We start from the raw sequence: 16945 nt of genomic DNA on the forward strand, positions 1-16945 counted from the left end.
AGCTGAGGGAGGTAACACCACTAATCAGTAAGGCCCATAGGCCAGGTCATCTAACTGCCCATCGAACCCCAAACCGTCCCTTTGTGTCCACAGATTCCTCCTCAATGTGTAGGAAAAAGTGCTGGGTCCAGACCCAGATGATCTGGGTTGAGCCCTATTGATGAGTGGTTTTACTTCAAGATTTAACAAAATTTCAGAAGTTATCTACACAAACTCCCTTATTTTATAAATCAGGAAATTAAGGCCCAGGTTGTATAAGACTACCAAAAGTCTGTAATAGCATCCAGAGGCATATCTGAACCTAGGTCTCCAAGTCTTGAGACGGGATTTTCCATTGTATCTTTCCATCTTTTCATTTCTATGAGAGTTAATTGTCACACCTGGAAAGTCAAGGAACTAGACGGAATTATGGAGATAATGTCCCTTTCTGTTCTAAATCTAATTGCCTTCTACATTTTCGGAGAACGCGTGGACAAGTTACACAGTGGCTACTGCCTGCCCAGTGTAAGGAAGAGACCTGATCCATAAGATCAGGAGATAATTGATCCATCCATAGGTGAAATATATAATGTTGTTGTTGTTATTACTGTTTGTCCTTCCTTCTTGAAGAGAACCTTGACAACAGGAAGGTGCTACCAAGACTTGCAAGTGAATTGGATTTAAGTGAGGAGGGCTGTCACCAGTCTCACTCTCTCCGTGTACCCATTATATAAATAGGTGTAAATTACTTCAAATGCTCACCTAAAAGTTTCTTTTACAACTAAGTAGTCAAGACAACAAAATAATAATAAAACAAAATCAGTCCAACTAGCCCTTCTCCCAAAAAGTTGCAGGGCCCTCAAGGGGAGTCTGTTAAAAGCTGAGTGCTCCCAAGATTCTGGCCAAGGAAGGTAACTAAAAGCGCGTGGCTCCTTTAAAAGGCTGCCTCTCCAGACTCGGCTCCCTCCTCCAGCCACCCTCCTCGCCGGGGCTCCCGCTGTGATTGACACAGAAAGAGAGGAGGCGCCTGGTGCTAACAAAAGTCTGAGCCACTGGAGAGCAGCGTAGGGCCGCGGGTCTCCTCTCTGGGAACCAGCAACAAGTGGCTTGCAGCGGCACTTTCCCCTAGGAAGAAGTGGATCGCGAGCTCTTGGACCCAAGCAGCCAGGCAGCTTCTCCTCTCTTCGCCCTCTGGAGCCCTAGGGCGCGGATGGGGACCCGGAGGGGATGCCCGTTCTTGCCTAGTCCTGGGATGCTGGAAGCTGCATCTACGGATTGCCCTAGTACTGCTGCCTGACCCGGCGTGTGGATTATTAAGTGGAGCTGCGGCCCCTCGGGTTACCCTTCTTGCAAAAAAAAAAAATTGAAAGACGGGGGTGGGGGGAGAGAAGCCCATTTGGAGAACCAGGACGAGGGGAGCGCATTGCGTTCCCGGAGATGGTCCTTGTTTAGGGGTTCTGAAGTATGTCAAAGTAATCGTCCGGGATAGGAGGATTCACTTGCCCGCTTTCCTCAAACCCCGGTTGCCTAAGAGCCCCGTCTTGGCTTGTTAGACATGGTGTGTATGGGAAGAAGGAGAGTATGAAGCCTGCAGGATGGGAGCAAACAATGGCAAACAGTACGGCAGTGAGGGTGAGTGAGATTAATCCATCTACTAACTGTACGGGAATTGAGCTCACTCCGCCTCCTCTGTCTCTCCCTCCTCTCCCCCTCCCTGCTTCTTCCTTTCCTCCCCTTCCCTTCTCAGGATGGAAAGTTCAGCCCTTTTTCTCTTTGATTTGGCTCTCTGCATGAAGGACTTGGGAACGTTACCTTTTCCCCTTTACCAGGGGAAAAAAATGAGGCGGGGGTGGGGGGAAGGGAGCAATTAGTTAAGTTCCCAGAGGAATTCTTTCCTTCTTTTATGATTCATACCTTTACAGCTGTCACAGCGGGTTTTCCTTAAGGCACTTCCTGGATTGTCATTAGAATTTATGAAGTTTTATCTCTGCGCTATTTCTGAACACTTTGGTAACGTCCTGCTTGGCCCAGCTTGGCCGAGGCAGCAATTGATGCCCTATTCTTGATATTATGCCGGTTTTTTGTTTGTTGTTAAGAACATAGTGAAAACTTCATAAGTCTGTATGGAACAGTCCGCTGAACTCTTTTGTAGTGGTGAAGTTTTTATTTTTTTTCCCCATTCTTTTTTAACTGCCTCTTACCCTGATTGCTTTTAAAAAATGACCAACTATCAGTCCTGTAAAAGGAAGAATGTGTGAATGTTTTGTCTCCTCTCTCAGGACTCGACTGGCAACGGACCATCTGTTATGGAGGGATGGAGACTGCATAGAAATATTGCCTGTCAAGTGGAAACTTGCAAATCGGGATAAACTTAAAACTCTTCCTCTGTTTAATGGATGGATGGATGGATGGATGGAGGGTGTGTGTGTGTGTGTGTGTGTGTGTGTTTTCTTGCTCCTTAAAAATGGTGATTGGTCGTATAAGATTAACAGCAAGCATCCCCTCCTCATTTTGTTTGCAGAGTATGTTTACAAACTTTCAAGAGGCCTCTAAGGTCTGCCTCTGGTAAACTTGGCCCAGCAAAGCAGGTCAGTTTCACATCACCCCTTTCTTGTAGGAGAGTGTATTACAAACTGAGACTGAGGGCACACAAACTTGCAGGCATACTGAAGCTTGTAACCAGGACCGTGCTATTTGGTAAATGCCTATCCTGTCCTCTTCCATTGTAACTGCAGAATGTATGTTTGGGGTGTGTGTGTGTGTGTGTGTGTGTGTGTGTGTGTGTGTGTGTGTGCTTCTTTGCTTCTCATCAGGCTTGTAAGATTTCAGTTTAACCTATAGTAAGGACCACCTCTAATTAAAAGTCTTTATTTTCTAAATATACATAAAACTTCAAGTTTTCTCATATTGCTTTCTTTTTAATTTTTTTCTTTTTTTTCTTTTTTTTTGTATGAGTGAAAGTGACTTGGGAAGAGATGGCTTTCTTTTCCCCTTGGAAGGTCACTTGAAACTTTATTTTTTTAAGGGATTTTCAAAATTGGCTTTTTTAGAAAGTAAATGGTAGCAAATATACCTTGCTGAATACTGGCTATGTCCTGTAATATCATAAATATCTTTTTTATGAAGACTGCAGAAAAATAAATGAACAAGCATTTTCTTGCCGTTAGCAAATTTTAAAGTTTTACAAAATAAAAGTTTGGGAGAGAATACAGAATGTATAGACTGTATTTGAATACCATCAGTGAGATATAGTGATTAAGAGGGAGATAGTCACAACAAGAGAGTTGCAAGTTCTTTAGTGAAACTTTTATTCACTCCTCCCCATTCTCGGCAACTTGTTCTGGTATCCCAGAATTCTCCTATCATACAGTGTGTGGTATATGACTGCTTCCTGTCTGAACAGCAGAATTTTCGACCCTAGGGAGAAAAAAAAGGAGAGACAGGGAACTAATGTTCTCCAGCTGTTATGCGTAAATGCTACCTCTGCATTTTCACTTCAGCTAAAGTGAAATTTTACTGGGATAGGATTTAGATACATTGTGTAGATTTTATAGGAAAAAACCTCTTTTGTGCTGGGCTGGTTAAAGAGAACCAATGGGAACTTTGAGAGGCAACTCTGGTTTTTGGCTGTAGGAATACATTGTGTTCAGTTTATAAGCTCCTTCCTTTTTCACAGAGATATATTGATAGACTAAAGAGGTAGGGAAATAGGAATAATAATAGTCCTTTTTTTGTAAGCATGAACTGTGACTTTTCTCTATAGAGCTGTATAATATGCAGTTTAATTTTTTTAATTATTTTACTAAATTAAATTATTGTGCTGATTACAAATGCTAAGCATTTGACAACTTTCACACACACACACACACACACACACACACACACACACACACACACATACACACTTCCTCCCCAAAAAAAGTCCTTTAAGTGTCCACACTACCAGTAGCAAAAATTGTGCTCTTTCCCATCTCTTTTTAAATGTTTTTTTTTCAAAGTTTGAAATATAATCTGTACATTGGGAGACTGTGTGGTATAGTGAAAAGAATTTAAAACCATAAGGTAGGAGATCTCTATTTTAGTCCTGGTTCATCAATGATTAAAAAAAACAACATTTTTAAGCACCAGCTGTATGCAAAGGTACTAGATTCTGTCTTCCTACTTATGTATTGACCAGCTGTGTTACTTCAGGCAAGTAACTTTACATCTTTGAGCCTCAGTTTCCTCATCTGTAAAGTAAATGGATTAGACTAGAATCACTAGGAAAACCTCCCTGGTCTCTTCAAAAATCTGTGATCTTTATCAGAGTCTAAAGATATGAAAAATAAAAAGCTTTAAAACTTTTGTTGTACCATATTGTTTGTCTCAGAAAAAGTAAATTATGGCTCCCCCTACCCTTTCCTTTTTACATTTTTGTTGTGATGTGAAACAAAGCCCACCCATCATTTTTATTCTCCCATAGCACAACACTGTTTAATTTCTAGTAAGACAAATAAGATCTGAGTTCAAGTCCTCCTCTGCTACATTCTGGCTATGTGACCCTGGGCAAGTCATTTAACCTCAAAGGATCATGGCTCCAAATTGCAGAGAAGGCACTGGTCTGCAGTGGTAGAAGAAATTCCTTACCAGGAACTCCCTACACCAATGAAATAACAGGTTTGGGGGGGGCGGAATGCATACTCTTTTTCTTCCTGGTCCATATTAAGTGAGAGGGATCTGACAGTCCTACCAAGAAGAGAACATTGGAATTCTTCAGGTCAGGTCATTGATAAAGGCTGAAACACTGGAGCTGTTTAAACCTTCGAGCAATGGAGTGTGCAGTGTTAGCCTATTCAGTAGCTTTAGAACATTAATGAAGAAATAATCTGGTATTGATTGGTTCATCAATATTGATCTCTTCAGCTCTATATACTACAACATCTCTACCTAGTATGTATGACAGTGATTTAGTCTGAAGCTTGCCTCATATGAGAGTCAGTTTTGAATAATATAATATCCAGTTTGTAGTATTTATTTTAATTCTTAGATAAGATTTTTTTAATTATTGATATAGTGAAATGTGTTGATAATTTGTTGGCCGAAATTTATTTCTAAAGTTAAAGCCTTTACTGGGTTAACATAAGAAAAAATAATATAAAGAATATTTGGCCACAATTGTTTCTCCTCCTCCTCTCCTCCTCTTCTTCCTTCTTTTCCTCCTCCCCTTTCTCCCATCTCCTCTTTGTCCTTTTTTTTCTTCCTCTTCTTCCTCCTCCTTTTCCTCTTCCATTTCCTCATCTTCTTTCTCCTCCTCCCATCTGGAGAAAAGTGTAATGTCTTTTCTCTTTCCTCCAGATATAAGGGGTCCGGTTGAATTAGGGGAAGGGATAAGTCAATTAAGGTCTTCATAGTGAGGATATTTGGATAGTTAAACTATATTTCTTTTCTTTTCTTTCTTTCCTTCCTTCCTTCCTTTAAGAAAAACCAACAGCTCATCTTTATAATCTTTCCCATTTTCAAAGCAGGGGATTCTCTTTTATAGGTAACTGATGTGGAATAGCAAGTGCAAGAAATTGCTTCTCCATAAGAGGGACCAGTATTTGATCCTTGGTTCTGATTCCTACAGTTCATTCTTCTTACCCCTCAGCTAGTTTATAGAACAGTATAACATGTTCTTTGTGAAATATCAGGTTATAAAACTAGGAGAGGAAGTACTAAATTCAAATGAAATCAAACACAAAACTGCTTTTTTTCTGTCATTGACTCCCACCTCTGATTATTCCCCTCTGCTTCTACTTACCCAGGGTTTTTCCACCCATCTTCCCTATAGATATCCACCCGATATATTTCTGTGTAGCTGACTGATGTAGTGTAAGGAGAGCTGGACTTAGAGTCAGGACACATGAGTTCAATTTTACTTCAGTTTACTATTCTTTTTTTAAGGAAGTAGACCAGGGCAAATCACTTATATTCTCTCTGCCTTAGTTTTTTATTTGACAATAATAGAACCTACCTCACAGGGTTATTGTGAGTTTCAAATCTATATATATGTATGTGTTTATACATATATATGTGTGTGTGTGTGTATGTGTACTTTGTAAATCTTAAAACAGTCTATCAATGTTAGCAATATTATTATAAACATAAAAAAGATGGTTCTGATTTTTTTCTTCGGAAAAAATAGGAGATTTCAAATAACATGATGAGAATATTCATGATTATCTCATTTTTTCTTCAGTTTGTTATTTGGCCATTGTTTTAAATTCCCTTAAGAAGGCTTTTCCTCTACTTTTATCCCTATTTAGGGGGGATGTGAAAGTTACCAGAACATAGCTGTGTCTTAAGATAGATGGAGAAGTAGAACACCATTTGAGGCCATTCAGAACTATTAGAACTATTGGTCCTGATCAGTTATGCTTCATAAGCCAACATTAACACAAATGGGAATAAATTTTGTCATCTTTCTCTGCCTTTGAAGTATTCATGGCTGAGTTCTCAAAGACTTAGATGTTCACAAGTACCTGCTAATAGATTCATTGCTTTGTTTATTTTACTAATGTAAGTCTGAATTAAGAGTACAGTATTCAGATAGCTTGTTGAAAATAGAATTAATACTCCTGGAAGACATAGATTTTTCTGGAATATAGGATCATGGATTGGATCTCCATTCCAAAGGCACAAACTTTACCATTAACCTATGAAGTCATCATAGATCTCTGTTGGATAAAGGAATACCAGGAGAGAGAGTGTTTATGAGTGAACACAATGCTCTTGTGATGACTAGGAGATCAATTCAAACAGAATATCCTACCCATCATAAGTGTGTAGTAGAACCACTGAACCATAGGATTTCAGAGATGAAGGGATCTTAAAGGTCACTTAGCCCAGGCTCTTCATTTGGAAAATGAAAGTGCTATCTGGAGAGAAATAACTTTCCTAAACCACACTGTGCCATCCATTATCTTATATCAATAAAATAATTCATCCATCTTGCACCAGTAATTAAGAATTCAATTTCATTTAACAAACATTTAAATACTTAAGTACACAAGGAACTGTACTATGTATTGGACATGAAACATAATTATGTAGTCTCAGCTGAAGAGGCCTGAACACAGAAAACTATATCACAACTTGGAATATAAGGACATGGGAAAAACTCAAGTAGAGACATGAGAAATTTAAGAAGGAAGGGAATCACTTTTAGCTAGGGGCAAAAGAGTAACCTACATAAGAGAATATGACACCTTAGATGGTCCTTTAAAGATGAAAAGGAGTTCAAAAGATGTCTGTATATATGTGTGTTCAAACATATATGTGTAGGTGAGAATTTCTTTTTTCAGGCATTGGAGATAGCATGCAAAAATTAATGAAGGTAAGAAAGATGAATTGGACAATAGCATGTATGGAATTTTAGCTGGAATACAGAGTGGATGAAAGACAGTTATTTAAAATGAAGCTGTAGGCTGGACCCAGATTTGTGAAGACTTTGAATGCCAGGATGAGGAATTTGTACTTCATTAACTAGGAAATAGTGAGACTCTTGAATCTTTTTGAGGATGGTAGTGAAGACCTATGCATTAGAACAGTTACTTTGGTAGCTCTGTGAGGGATGAGTTGGAAAGGGGAGAGACTAGAGGAGAGAAGAGCATTTGGGAAGGCATTGTGATAGTTCAAGTAAGAAGTAACCCAGGCCAGATACGATGACGTGGACCTGAGCTAGGATGGTGTTGATCAGAATAAATGAAAAGGAGGCAAATGGAAAGTTATAGAGGTAGAACTGCCAAGCTTTGGCAGCTGATTGGATGTGTGAAAAGAATAAAAAATGACTACATTTTAAGTCTGGGTGACTGCAAGAATGATGGTAACATTAATGGATACAAAGAATTTGGGAAGAACAGATATTACATTTTAAAAACATTTTTATTTAAAGTTGTGAGTTCCAAAATCTATCCCTCCCTCCCTCCTCTCCCTCTTCCTTAACATAGAAAGCAATCAGATATATGTGTGATTATATGTGTAAACATACATGTGTAATTGTGTAAAACATTTCCATATAAGTCATCTTGTGTAAGACTCTAATAAAAGAAAAAAAGAAAGAAAGAAAGTGAAAAATAGCTTGCTTCAGGATGTATTCAATCAATATCAGCTCTTTCTGTGGAGGCAGATAATGTGCTTTATCACAAACCTTTGTGATTGTCTTGGATCATTGTATTGCTGAGAATAGCTGTCATTCACACTTCTTCATCGAACAATACTGCTGTTACTATATGTAATGTTCTCTTGGTTCTGTTCTCTTCATTATGCATCAGTTCATGTAAGTCTTTCCAGTTTTTTTTCTGAAACCATCCTTCTTGTCATTTCTTACGGCACAATAATATTCAGTTACAATCATATCAGTTTGTTTAACTGTTCTCCAATTGATGGGCATCCCTTTGATTTCCAATTCTTAGCCACCGACAAAAAGAGCTGCTATAAATATTTTTGTGCAAATAGAACCTTTTTCTCTTTTTTTCGATGTCTTTGGGATATAGACCTAGCAATGGTATTACTGGATCAAAAAGTATATACAGTTTTATAGCTTTTTGAGCATCGTTCCAAATTACTCTGCAGAATGATTGGATCAGTTCACAACTTCACTAGCAGTGCATGAATGTCCCAGTTTTTCCACATACCTCTAACATCCAACATAAGTGGTGCCCCAGAGCTGTTTTATGCTTCACTAATCAATAGTGATGTAGAAAATTTTTTATATGACTATAGATAGCTCTGAGTTCTTTATCTGAAAACTATCAGTTCATATCCTTTGACCATTTATCAATTGAGGAATGACTTGTATTCTTATAAATTTGACTAAGTTCTCTATATATTTGAGTTACTTGTTGCAAAAATTTCCCCCAGTTTTCTCCTTTCTTTATAATTTTGGTTGCATTGGTTTTGTTTGTGCAAAAACTTTTTGATTTATATAATCAAAATTATCTGTTTTACATTTTGTAATACTCTTGATATTGCCTCAGATATTACATTTTGAAAGGCTCTAGAAAGATTTATTTGAACATTTTAAGTAGAAAGGGGAATATTTCTGGTTACTGGACTAAATATATGTGTGTGTATATATATATCTATATATGTAATACATATATATGTATTATATATATGTTAAACAAATAGACTTGATAATCTTCTCACAAGGCCATTAAAACTCTGGCTTAAATACTTTTCTTTATCATTTGCCTCTCATGAATAATTTTATTCTGATACAAATCAGAAGGAAAATGAAAATTAATCCATTTTCTATTTAATACACATCTAGCTTTCATCTTTTGTCTCGAAGTGAATAGTCTCAGGGTTGGAAGGAATCTCATAACCTATCTTGACAAATTCCTGTGGCAACTAATTACACTTTGGGCCAATTGCAAGTATGGGGATTTTCCCTTATGTTGTATTTAAATTTAAATTTTCTTCTTTTCAGCTTCTTCTACTTATACTTTGTTCTTCACTGATTATCTAACTCACGAGTCTTTTTTTTTTTTTCAGTGGTGGGAGCTTTGTTGCCTAGCATAACTGTGTATCTGCGTGTGTTTAAGTTAAGGTAGTTGAATTAATGTTATTTGATAAGGATGTTAGACAATGAATAGAATGGCTATTTCTCTCTCTCTCTCTCTCTCTCTCTCTCTCTCTCTCTCTCTCTCTCTCTCTCTCTCCAAAAAGACTTATCTGAAAGTCTTTTATATATTAAAAGTATACTTTGCACTGGCATTCAATAACAATGCTAAACATTTCATATGCTAAAGTAGTCAACATCATGGGATCATCCCCTCCCTTCTAAGAAACACTGATCTGGTTAAATACGACCTTTCCCCTTTTAGCTATAGGAGTTTTTATTTTTTTTAATTTTCAGGTTTCATTAATGCTAACCACATTTGTAAATCATTATGATGCTAGAGAGCCTTTCTGTCTGATTTACACAGGCCAGGACTTTAACACAGTAAACACATTTTAAGAGCAAAGATCTTGCTATGAATGAAAAGTAGCAGCAACAACAAGGCAATTAAGTGAAAGGAAGGATGGAGATAACTTTCCTGAAAGAAATTTACCTGAAGTAGTTCCCTATCCATTTTCCTCCAAATGAAAACAGAAGGTTAAGAGGAAGTGCCATTTCGAAAGATGCTTAATGAATATCCTTAAGGTAACCACTTCCAATATCTGAGCCTCAGCCACTTCATCTGGAAAATGAAAGGATTGCACTAGAAAACTTTTAAGGTCCCTTCCACATCAAAACCTATGATCCTATGATTTTATTAGCATCCTTAAAAATGACACTTCCCTTTGTCTCTCTGTTTTCATTTGGAGGAAAATGGATAGGATCTCCAAATCCTATCCTCCAACCACTCCAAATCCATGGTTCTTTCCTCTGAAACATGCTGGATTTGATAACATAGATTCTTTATAAAAATCAAAATAGTTTTTTGGACTCAGCTTTTAAGTTAATCTTGAAAGCTTGACAAACTTTTGGTGATTATAAAGTATATCATTTTTACCCAAAAGAGGCTGACCTGCACAGATTCTAATTTGTGATTCTGTTCTGCCCATTCCATTGTTTAAATTTTTTGTTCTTTACTTTACTCTAGTACTCTTCTTCTGTGCATTGATTTTGTCCCTGGGTTACAAAAGAATCATTCTAAATGCTTAGTTGTATTTCACTTTAGAAAAACATGCTATTATTTTGGAGCTAAAAGGAGAGTTCATGGTAAAAACAAAAATGAAATCTAAGCATTTACAGCCTTTGGAAAAACGATTCAGACATTCTCAGAGCTTAGTGCTTTACCAATAAAATAGTGGGCAACAATTGGAAGCTGAATGGCAGAGGTTCTCAAATGAAGGAAAACAGCTACTAAGTAGGAAAAAGGGATTCCAATGCTTATTGTATAAGCTCTCTGCTATCATGGCCTTGGGATTTATGGAAACATGAGATCTTGGTTATTTATAAAAAACATATTGTCATATTTGATTGATATTTATATGATGACTTTGCCAACTCACTTTGGCCAATTTTAATCTATTCTCCTAACAAACTCTAAAATGGATACCATGGTTCTTCATGCAAACATAAGTTGCTACTATGCAAATAAATTCCTAGGCTTCAGCAATATATTTATTGAAAGCTATTAAAATAAAACATTCTCACAATCTAGGTCTATCAGATCATCCAATAGATATTAAATCTATGTAAAATATTCATTTAAGTATACATATATCAAATCTATTTTCTTTTTTCTATTTGGAAGGAAATATGCCATCAGCTACTTGAGTGTGAAAGTAGCTGCTCTGCATTCTTGCTGAAGTGTGTTATGTGGCATATTAAGGGTCAGTATGATTTGTAGGGCCTCTCTAAATGCTTGAGTTGCTACAAAACACCTAGACAGAATCTACCTTTGTGTCTGTGTGTAGAGGTTTGTGAAATTAGTACCATTTAAATATACACACATATATACATATTCTCTCTTCTTAGGTCATGAAAAAATAAAGACCAGGGTATTGGCATTCCCTATATCTATAGTCCAGTGTATAAACTTGAAAGCCCTGAGTTGCAAGCTTTCAAAGTTGAGTATTATGAATATTTATTAAGCTTCTACTATATCCACTAAAGTTCATATTTGATGCTTTTATGGGGTGAAGGTGACAATGTACTATGCAAACTGAGCTCAAGCTATGCTTATGGTTCATAAGTTTCAAATGTGGATCTAGGGATGGTATCTGTAATTTTATATCTACATCTGTATCTATAACTATATCTATCAAGGTCTAAGGATAGTCTATATATCAACCATCTTTCCTTTCCTCTCCTCTCCCATTTCCCTTATATTTATATCTACATTTCTATCTCTGTTTATTGTCAATATTATATACCAATATTAATCTACTTTCAGCCAATCTTCAAATTATGTGTGTGTGTGTATGTGTATATATGTATGTGGAGAAAGAGAGAGAGAGAGAATATAACATTTTATTTCAACCATAGCAACCCTCAGAGATAAAGTACTAAATTAGAGGGGTATTACAGTCAATGACAGTGGAATGAGTCTCTTTGCCTCAGTTTCTTTAATTGCTAGATGATGGTTGTTAGATGGTTGTTAGGTCTCAAAAGCCTGTTCTACCTCTAAATCTAAGATTCTGACTACGTCTGACTTATTGAATAATTAACTGACTCCAAATTTTTCTTATGTAATTAAACATAATCTATATATTATACATAATCAAAAAGGATAACATTTGTAAAGCCCTCTGAAACTCTTGAACCACTACATAAATATTGGAAATTAAATATAACCTTCAAGCAGAAGCATAGTGTATTCTGGAAAGATGGCTCTCATTTAGACTGAGTATTAGATGTGCTCATTCTATCAATTCCTATTTGAATTCATAAAATGGAACAAAATGAAAACCAGTTGTTAACACTGCATGAACTCATAATTGTAACTTTAGAAGGCTTGAGCAATGTGTAGAAATGTTATTATAACATTTTTTTGTTTGCTACCCTTTCTGTGGTAAATTCCTTTGCTACATTTTTTTAGCAGATGTAGCAGCGGAAAATAAGAGAATCAAAATCTCAAATAAAAACTGCAGTAATTACCCTTATCTTTCATAATAGATTTATATATGGTCAAGCTTGCTTGAATAGATTGGAATAAAATTACATACAACCAATTTGACCCTTTTAAGCAAATTAATCACACCATTGAAGTAAACATTTAATTTGGTCCAAAGTTTGAGGTGAACAACGTCTTCAAATAATTGTCTTCCTCCTTCACTCATGTCTTGAGGAGCTCTAACCATCTCTTCTACTGTCATATGTGTTACTGTCTAGGATGATCATTCAACCACCAAGAACTAACTCCCAATGTGGTGATATGGTCAAAGCAACTGGTCCAGAGCCTGGAATCCATTAGTCCTACTTAAGTTTCCAGGGATGGAAGTAGCTAGTAGAAGATTATGTAGTAGATCTGGGAAGTACCCAGGGTCATAGGGAGAGTAGGAGAAAATGAATGGAATAGATGGGGAGAGAGGGGAAAAAAATGATCGAAGGGGAAAAGAAGGAAGCCTTAAAATGTTAGAGATGGAAGAATCTGTTTAGTTTATAGTTAAGGCTCAAAAAGATGAATTGACTTTCCCAAGGTTACACAGTTAGTGACAGACCTGGGATTTGAATTCAGATCTCTACAATCCTAGGTCAGTACTCTTTCCATTACTTAAAGGAGCAATAATGATGTTGCATGAAATCACAAACCATTAAAGTAAAGAACTGGAATTCTCAGTACCTTATTGAATGTCAAAAACAACAAGAGGAATTAACCCAAATGATTGTTTGGTGACAAGTAGATACAAAAGCTAATATGAATACCTTCATCAAAAATTGATTGCAATCATATAAGACTTTTATCAACAATTGTTTATATTTTAAATTTCTGATAAATATTTCAAAAATTACAGAAGCTGCAGTAGCAAATAAAAAATATAATTATAGCTAACACTTATATTTGCAAATATTGTATCATATATCCTGGCAACAACCCTTTAAGGAAAGTACTAGTATTATTATCCCCATTTTACAGATGAGGAAACAAGGTAAAGCAAGGTTAAGCGACTTGTCCAGGGTTGCACAGCCAGTGAATGTCTGAGGCCAAATTCGAATTCAAGTCTTCCTCACTTCAGGCCTAGCACTCTGTCCACTGTGGCACCTATTTCACTTGCTAGAAGTTCTGAAAATTACACTAATATTTTGTCTTGTCTGGGTAAAAGTTACATAGTTTTTTGATGTCTATCATGTTTGTCCTTCTAAGCAAAGTATTATTGCTTATCCTAGTGTGAGCCCTAAAAAGAAACATAAGAAGATGAGGTCCACAAAACACAAAACGAAGTATAAAAAGTTCAAATGTGACTGTGTTAAGTCTTAATTTATTAAAAATTGTCAGATATTTGATTAATATGCATGATACCGTGTTGCTTTTACTGTATTCTTCCACATGTGAAATTAATCATAGATTGAAATACACAAAAGTACATTACACAGAATCACAGAACCGGAAGGGACTTTGAAGGTGGTTTTGGCCAATCCATTCCTAAACAGAGATCTCCTCCATAATGTAATTGACAAGAGGCCTTCAAGCCTTTGCTTGAAAAGCTTTACTAAGGACAAACCTACTCCTTCCCAGGACAGCCTATGCAAGGAAGCCCTGATTCTGAAGGTGTTTCTTTTCCCATCATGCCTAAATTTGCCACTGCCATTTCTACCCATTTCTCCTAGTTCTGCTTTCTAGGTCAAGCAAAACAAATTCCTCTTCCATTTAAATACCTGAAGACAGCTATTGCCTCCTACTGTCTTTTCTTTTCCAAGCTAAAACTCTGCTTCTTTATCCAGTCATCATATGGCATGTACTTGAGGCCCTTTATCATCCTGGTCACCTCCGCTCTGGAGAAGCTCCAACTTATTAATTTCCTTCTTAAAATGTGGTGCCCAGAAGTACCTACAAAATCCCAGATGTGGTGTGATCAAGGTAGAATACAGTGGAGCTATCACCTTTCTAGTCAGGGACACTACAATATATCCTTCTTCATGCAGCCCAAGACTGAAAAAGCTTTCTTGGATGCAACTATTTAGTTGTTTAGTTTGCAGTGCAATAAATCCTTAAGATATTTGTCAGGTATTTAAATCCTCTAGTCCTTTCTCACCCATCTTTTACTTGTGAAGGAAATTTTTTGAAATCTGAAAACATGAACTTTCATTATTATCCCTATTTATTTTCTTTTTAAATATTTCAAAGGTTTGAATTTTGAATTGTGGTTAAGTTATTATTTGAATATTTGATTCTATTTTGGGATCTTCTATCCAATTTCACTGATACGTACACATATGTGTGTGTGTTTATATATATATATATATATATATATATATATATATATATATACACACACACACACACACACATATGTATGTATGTATGTATGTATGTATGTATGTTCAATTTTCCCTGTAATGGATTTTTATAATTACCACTTTTTAATATATTTTGAAACCTGAGATGGATGAATTAACCTTATCGATTTTTTAAATGGTTTTTCTTGATATTCTTAGTTTTCTACTTTTGTCCGTAGTATTATTGCTAACTTCTGGTTCTATCACGATATGGTTGATAAATACATAATTTAAAAGTTAACCCTTTCTAAATTTATCTAGGAAATTTCCATGACCAAAATAATGGTCATTTTTGCTGTTTCATGTGTAAATTAAAATCTGTTTTCTCCTTTTCTAGTTACATTTTAACATATGTGTATATTGTATCCAACTAAATTAATATTTTCATAAACTCATTAATTTCTTTCATATTCCTCTTTTTTGTTTACCTTATAATATCCTCACAGTGGAATATAACACTTCAATTTCTTTGTGTGGTATTGTTTTTTGTTTAAAGCTTTCACTACTATATGTGCTACTTGCTATATGTAATTTCAAAATCGATATGTGCTTTAAGCATGATATAATTTAATTGGTTATCCCTTACTGCTTTCTGGTTTGAATATGATTTTGTCAAATATTATAAATCCAACTCTAGATTTTTTTGTGTTGTTTGTAGCATGATAAATATTAGCTCATACTTTCAATTTAATTCTGTATGTTTCTTACAGTAGACATATTTCCTATAGATGAAATATTTTTGGAATATTATAATTTATTTAATAATTATTTTTATTTTTATGTGGGGAATTAAATCCATTTACATTGGATAATTCAATTATTCAGTATGATTTACCTTCTACCATTCTTTGTTAAATAAAATAAACAAATAAAAAATAAATTAGATAAATAAATAAGATAAAAATAGAAACTTCTTATTATGATATTCATATTACTATACGTATTATGATATTCATATTACTAAAACCAACTTAGGAAAAGGTCAATAACCAATATTACTTGCTTTTATGCTTTTAGATCTTTAAGTGTCTCTAAAACTCAACCTCCTTTCCACCCCCTGTACTGCTCTTATGAAATTTAGAGTCTTCAATCTGGGATCATCCTCTTTCATCTTTTTCTTCATCTATAATGCCTTTTAAATTACATGTACTTATTTATTTTAATATTTTTTATGTCATTCTGCTCACCTCTCCCCCGACCCCTACCTCTATCCCAACCATATTACAAAGTTGAAGGAAAACGAATGATTAGGACGGGAAAAACCTTCACTGGCAATACCTGAAAAGTATACAATACAAATATATACAATGTACCTGACAAGTTCTCTGACCATACAGCCTTTGCTTGAAGGCAGAGGAATATACTTCCTCATAAAATAATCTATCTCATTTTAGAATAGCTATGATTGATTAGAAGGGTTTTTTTTCCTTTAGGTCAAGCCTACATTTTTTTTTTTGCTACTTCTACTCATAACCTGCAAAGCAGAGCAAATCTGTTCCATTTTCCATATGACAGCACTTCATATATTTGAAGTTATCCATTAACCAGCCCCTTTCCCCACTCTCCTCTCCCTGCTCCTTGTCCACTTTTGTTTAACTCAACCAAATTATTCTCTGTTCTGATAATTAGTTCTCATTTTAACCCCCTACCTTCTCTGTTCTATATGATCTCCCTGTTGGCAATTTGCCTTCTAAAACACAATGGCCAGAACTAAACACAATATTAAAGATATGGTTTGATCAGAGCAGATCACTGTGGGACCATCAGCTACTCATTTCTAGAAACTGTAACTCTCAATGCAACTCAAGATTGCAATGACTTTTTTGACTAGGTTATGATATTAAACTGTAGATTTAGAAATACTATATGTACGAATAAAACTTTGAGATCTCTTTTAAAATTAACTGCTGAATTCAAATCCATCCTCAGACATTTACTAGTTATGTGACCCTACCTCAGTTTTCTCATCTGTAAAATGAGCTGGACAGAGAAATGGCAAAGCACTCCAGTATC

General features: G+C 35.7%; 1 protein-coding gene across 1 annotated transcript in view; it reads left to right on the top strand.

Annotated features, from left to right (window-relative positions):
* Nucleotides 1-1006: 1006 nt before the first annotated feature.
* The window catches only part of FBXL7 (F-box and leucine rich repeat protein 7), a 480554-nt gene continuing 464615 nt past the window's right edge, over nt 1007-16945 (top strand). The window contains exon 1 of the mRNA XM_021008636.2: nt 1007-1611. Within this exon, the coding sequence (XP_020864295.1) occupies nt 1575-1611 (37 nt within the window). The 5' untranslated portion in view covers nt 1007-1574. The remainder of the gene's footprint in view (nt 1612-16945) is intronic.

This window comes from Phascolarctos cinereus, unplaced genomic scaffold, assembly GCF_003287225.1.
Source record: "Phascolarctos cinereus isolate Bilbo 61053 unplaced genomic scaffold, phaCin_HiC Scaffold_4;HRSCAF=312, whole genome shotgun sequence".
In the NCBI taxonomy this organism is placed as follows: Eukaryota; Metazoa; Chordata; class Mammalia; order Diprotodontia; family Phascolarctidae; genus Phascolarctos; species Phascolarctos cinereus.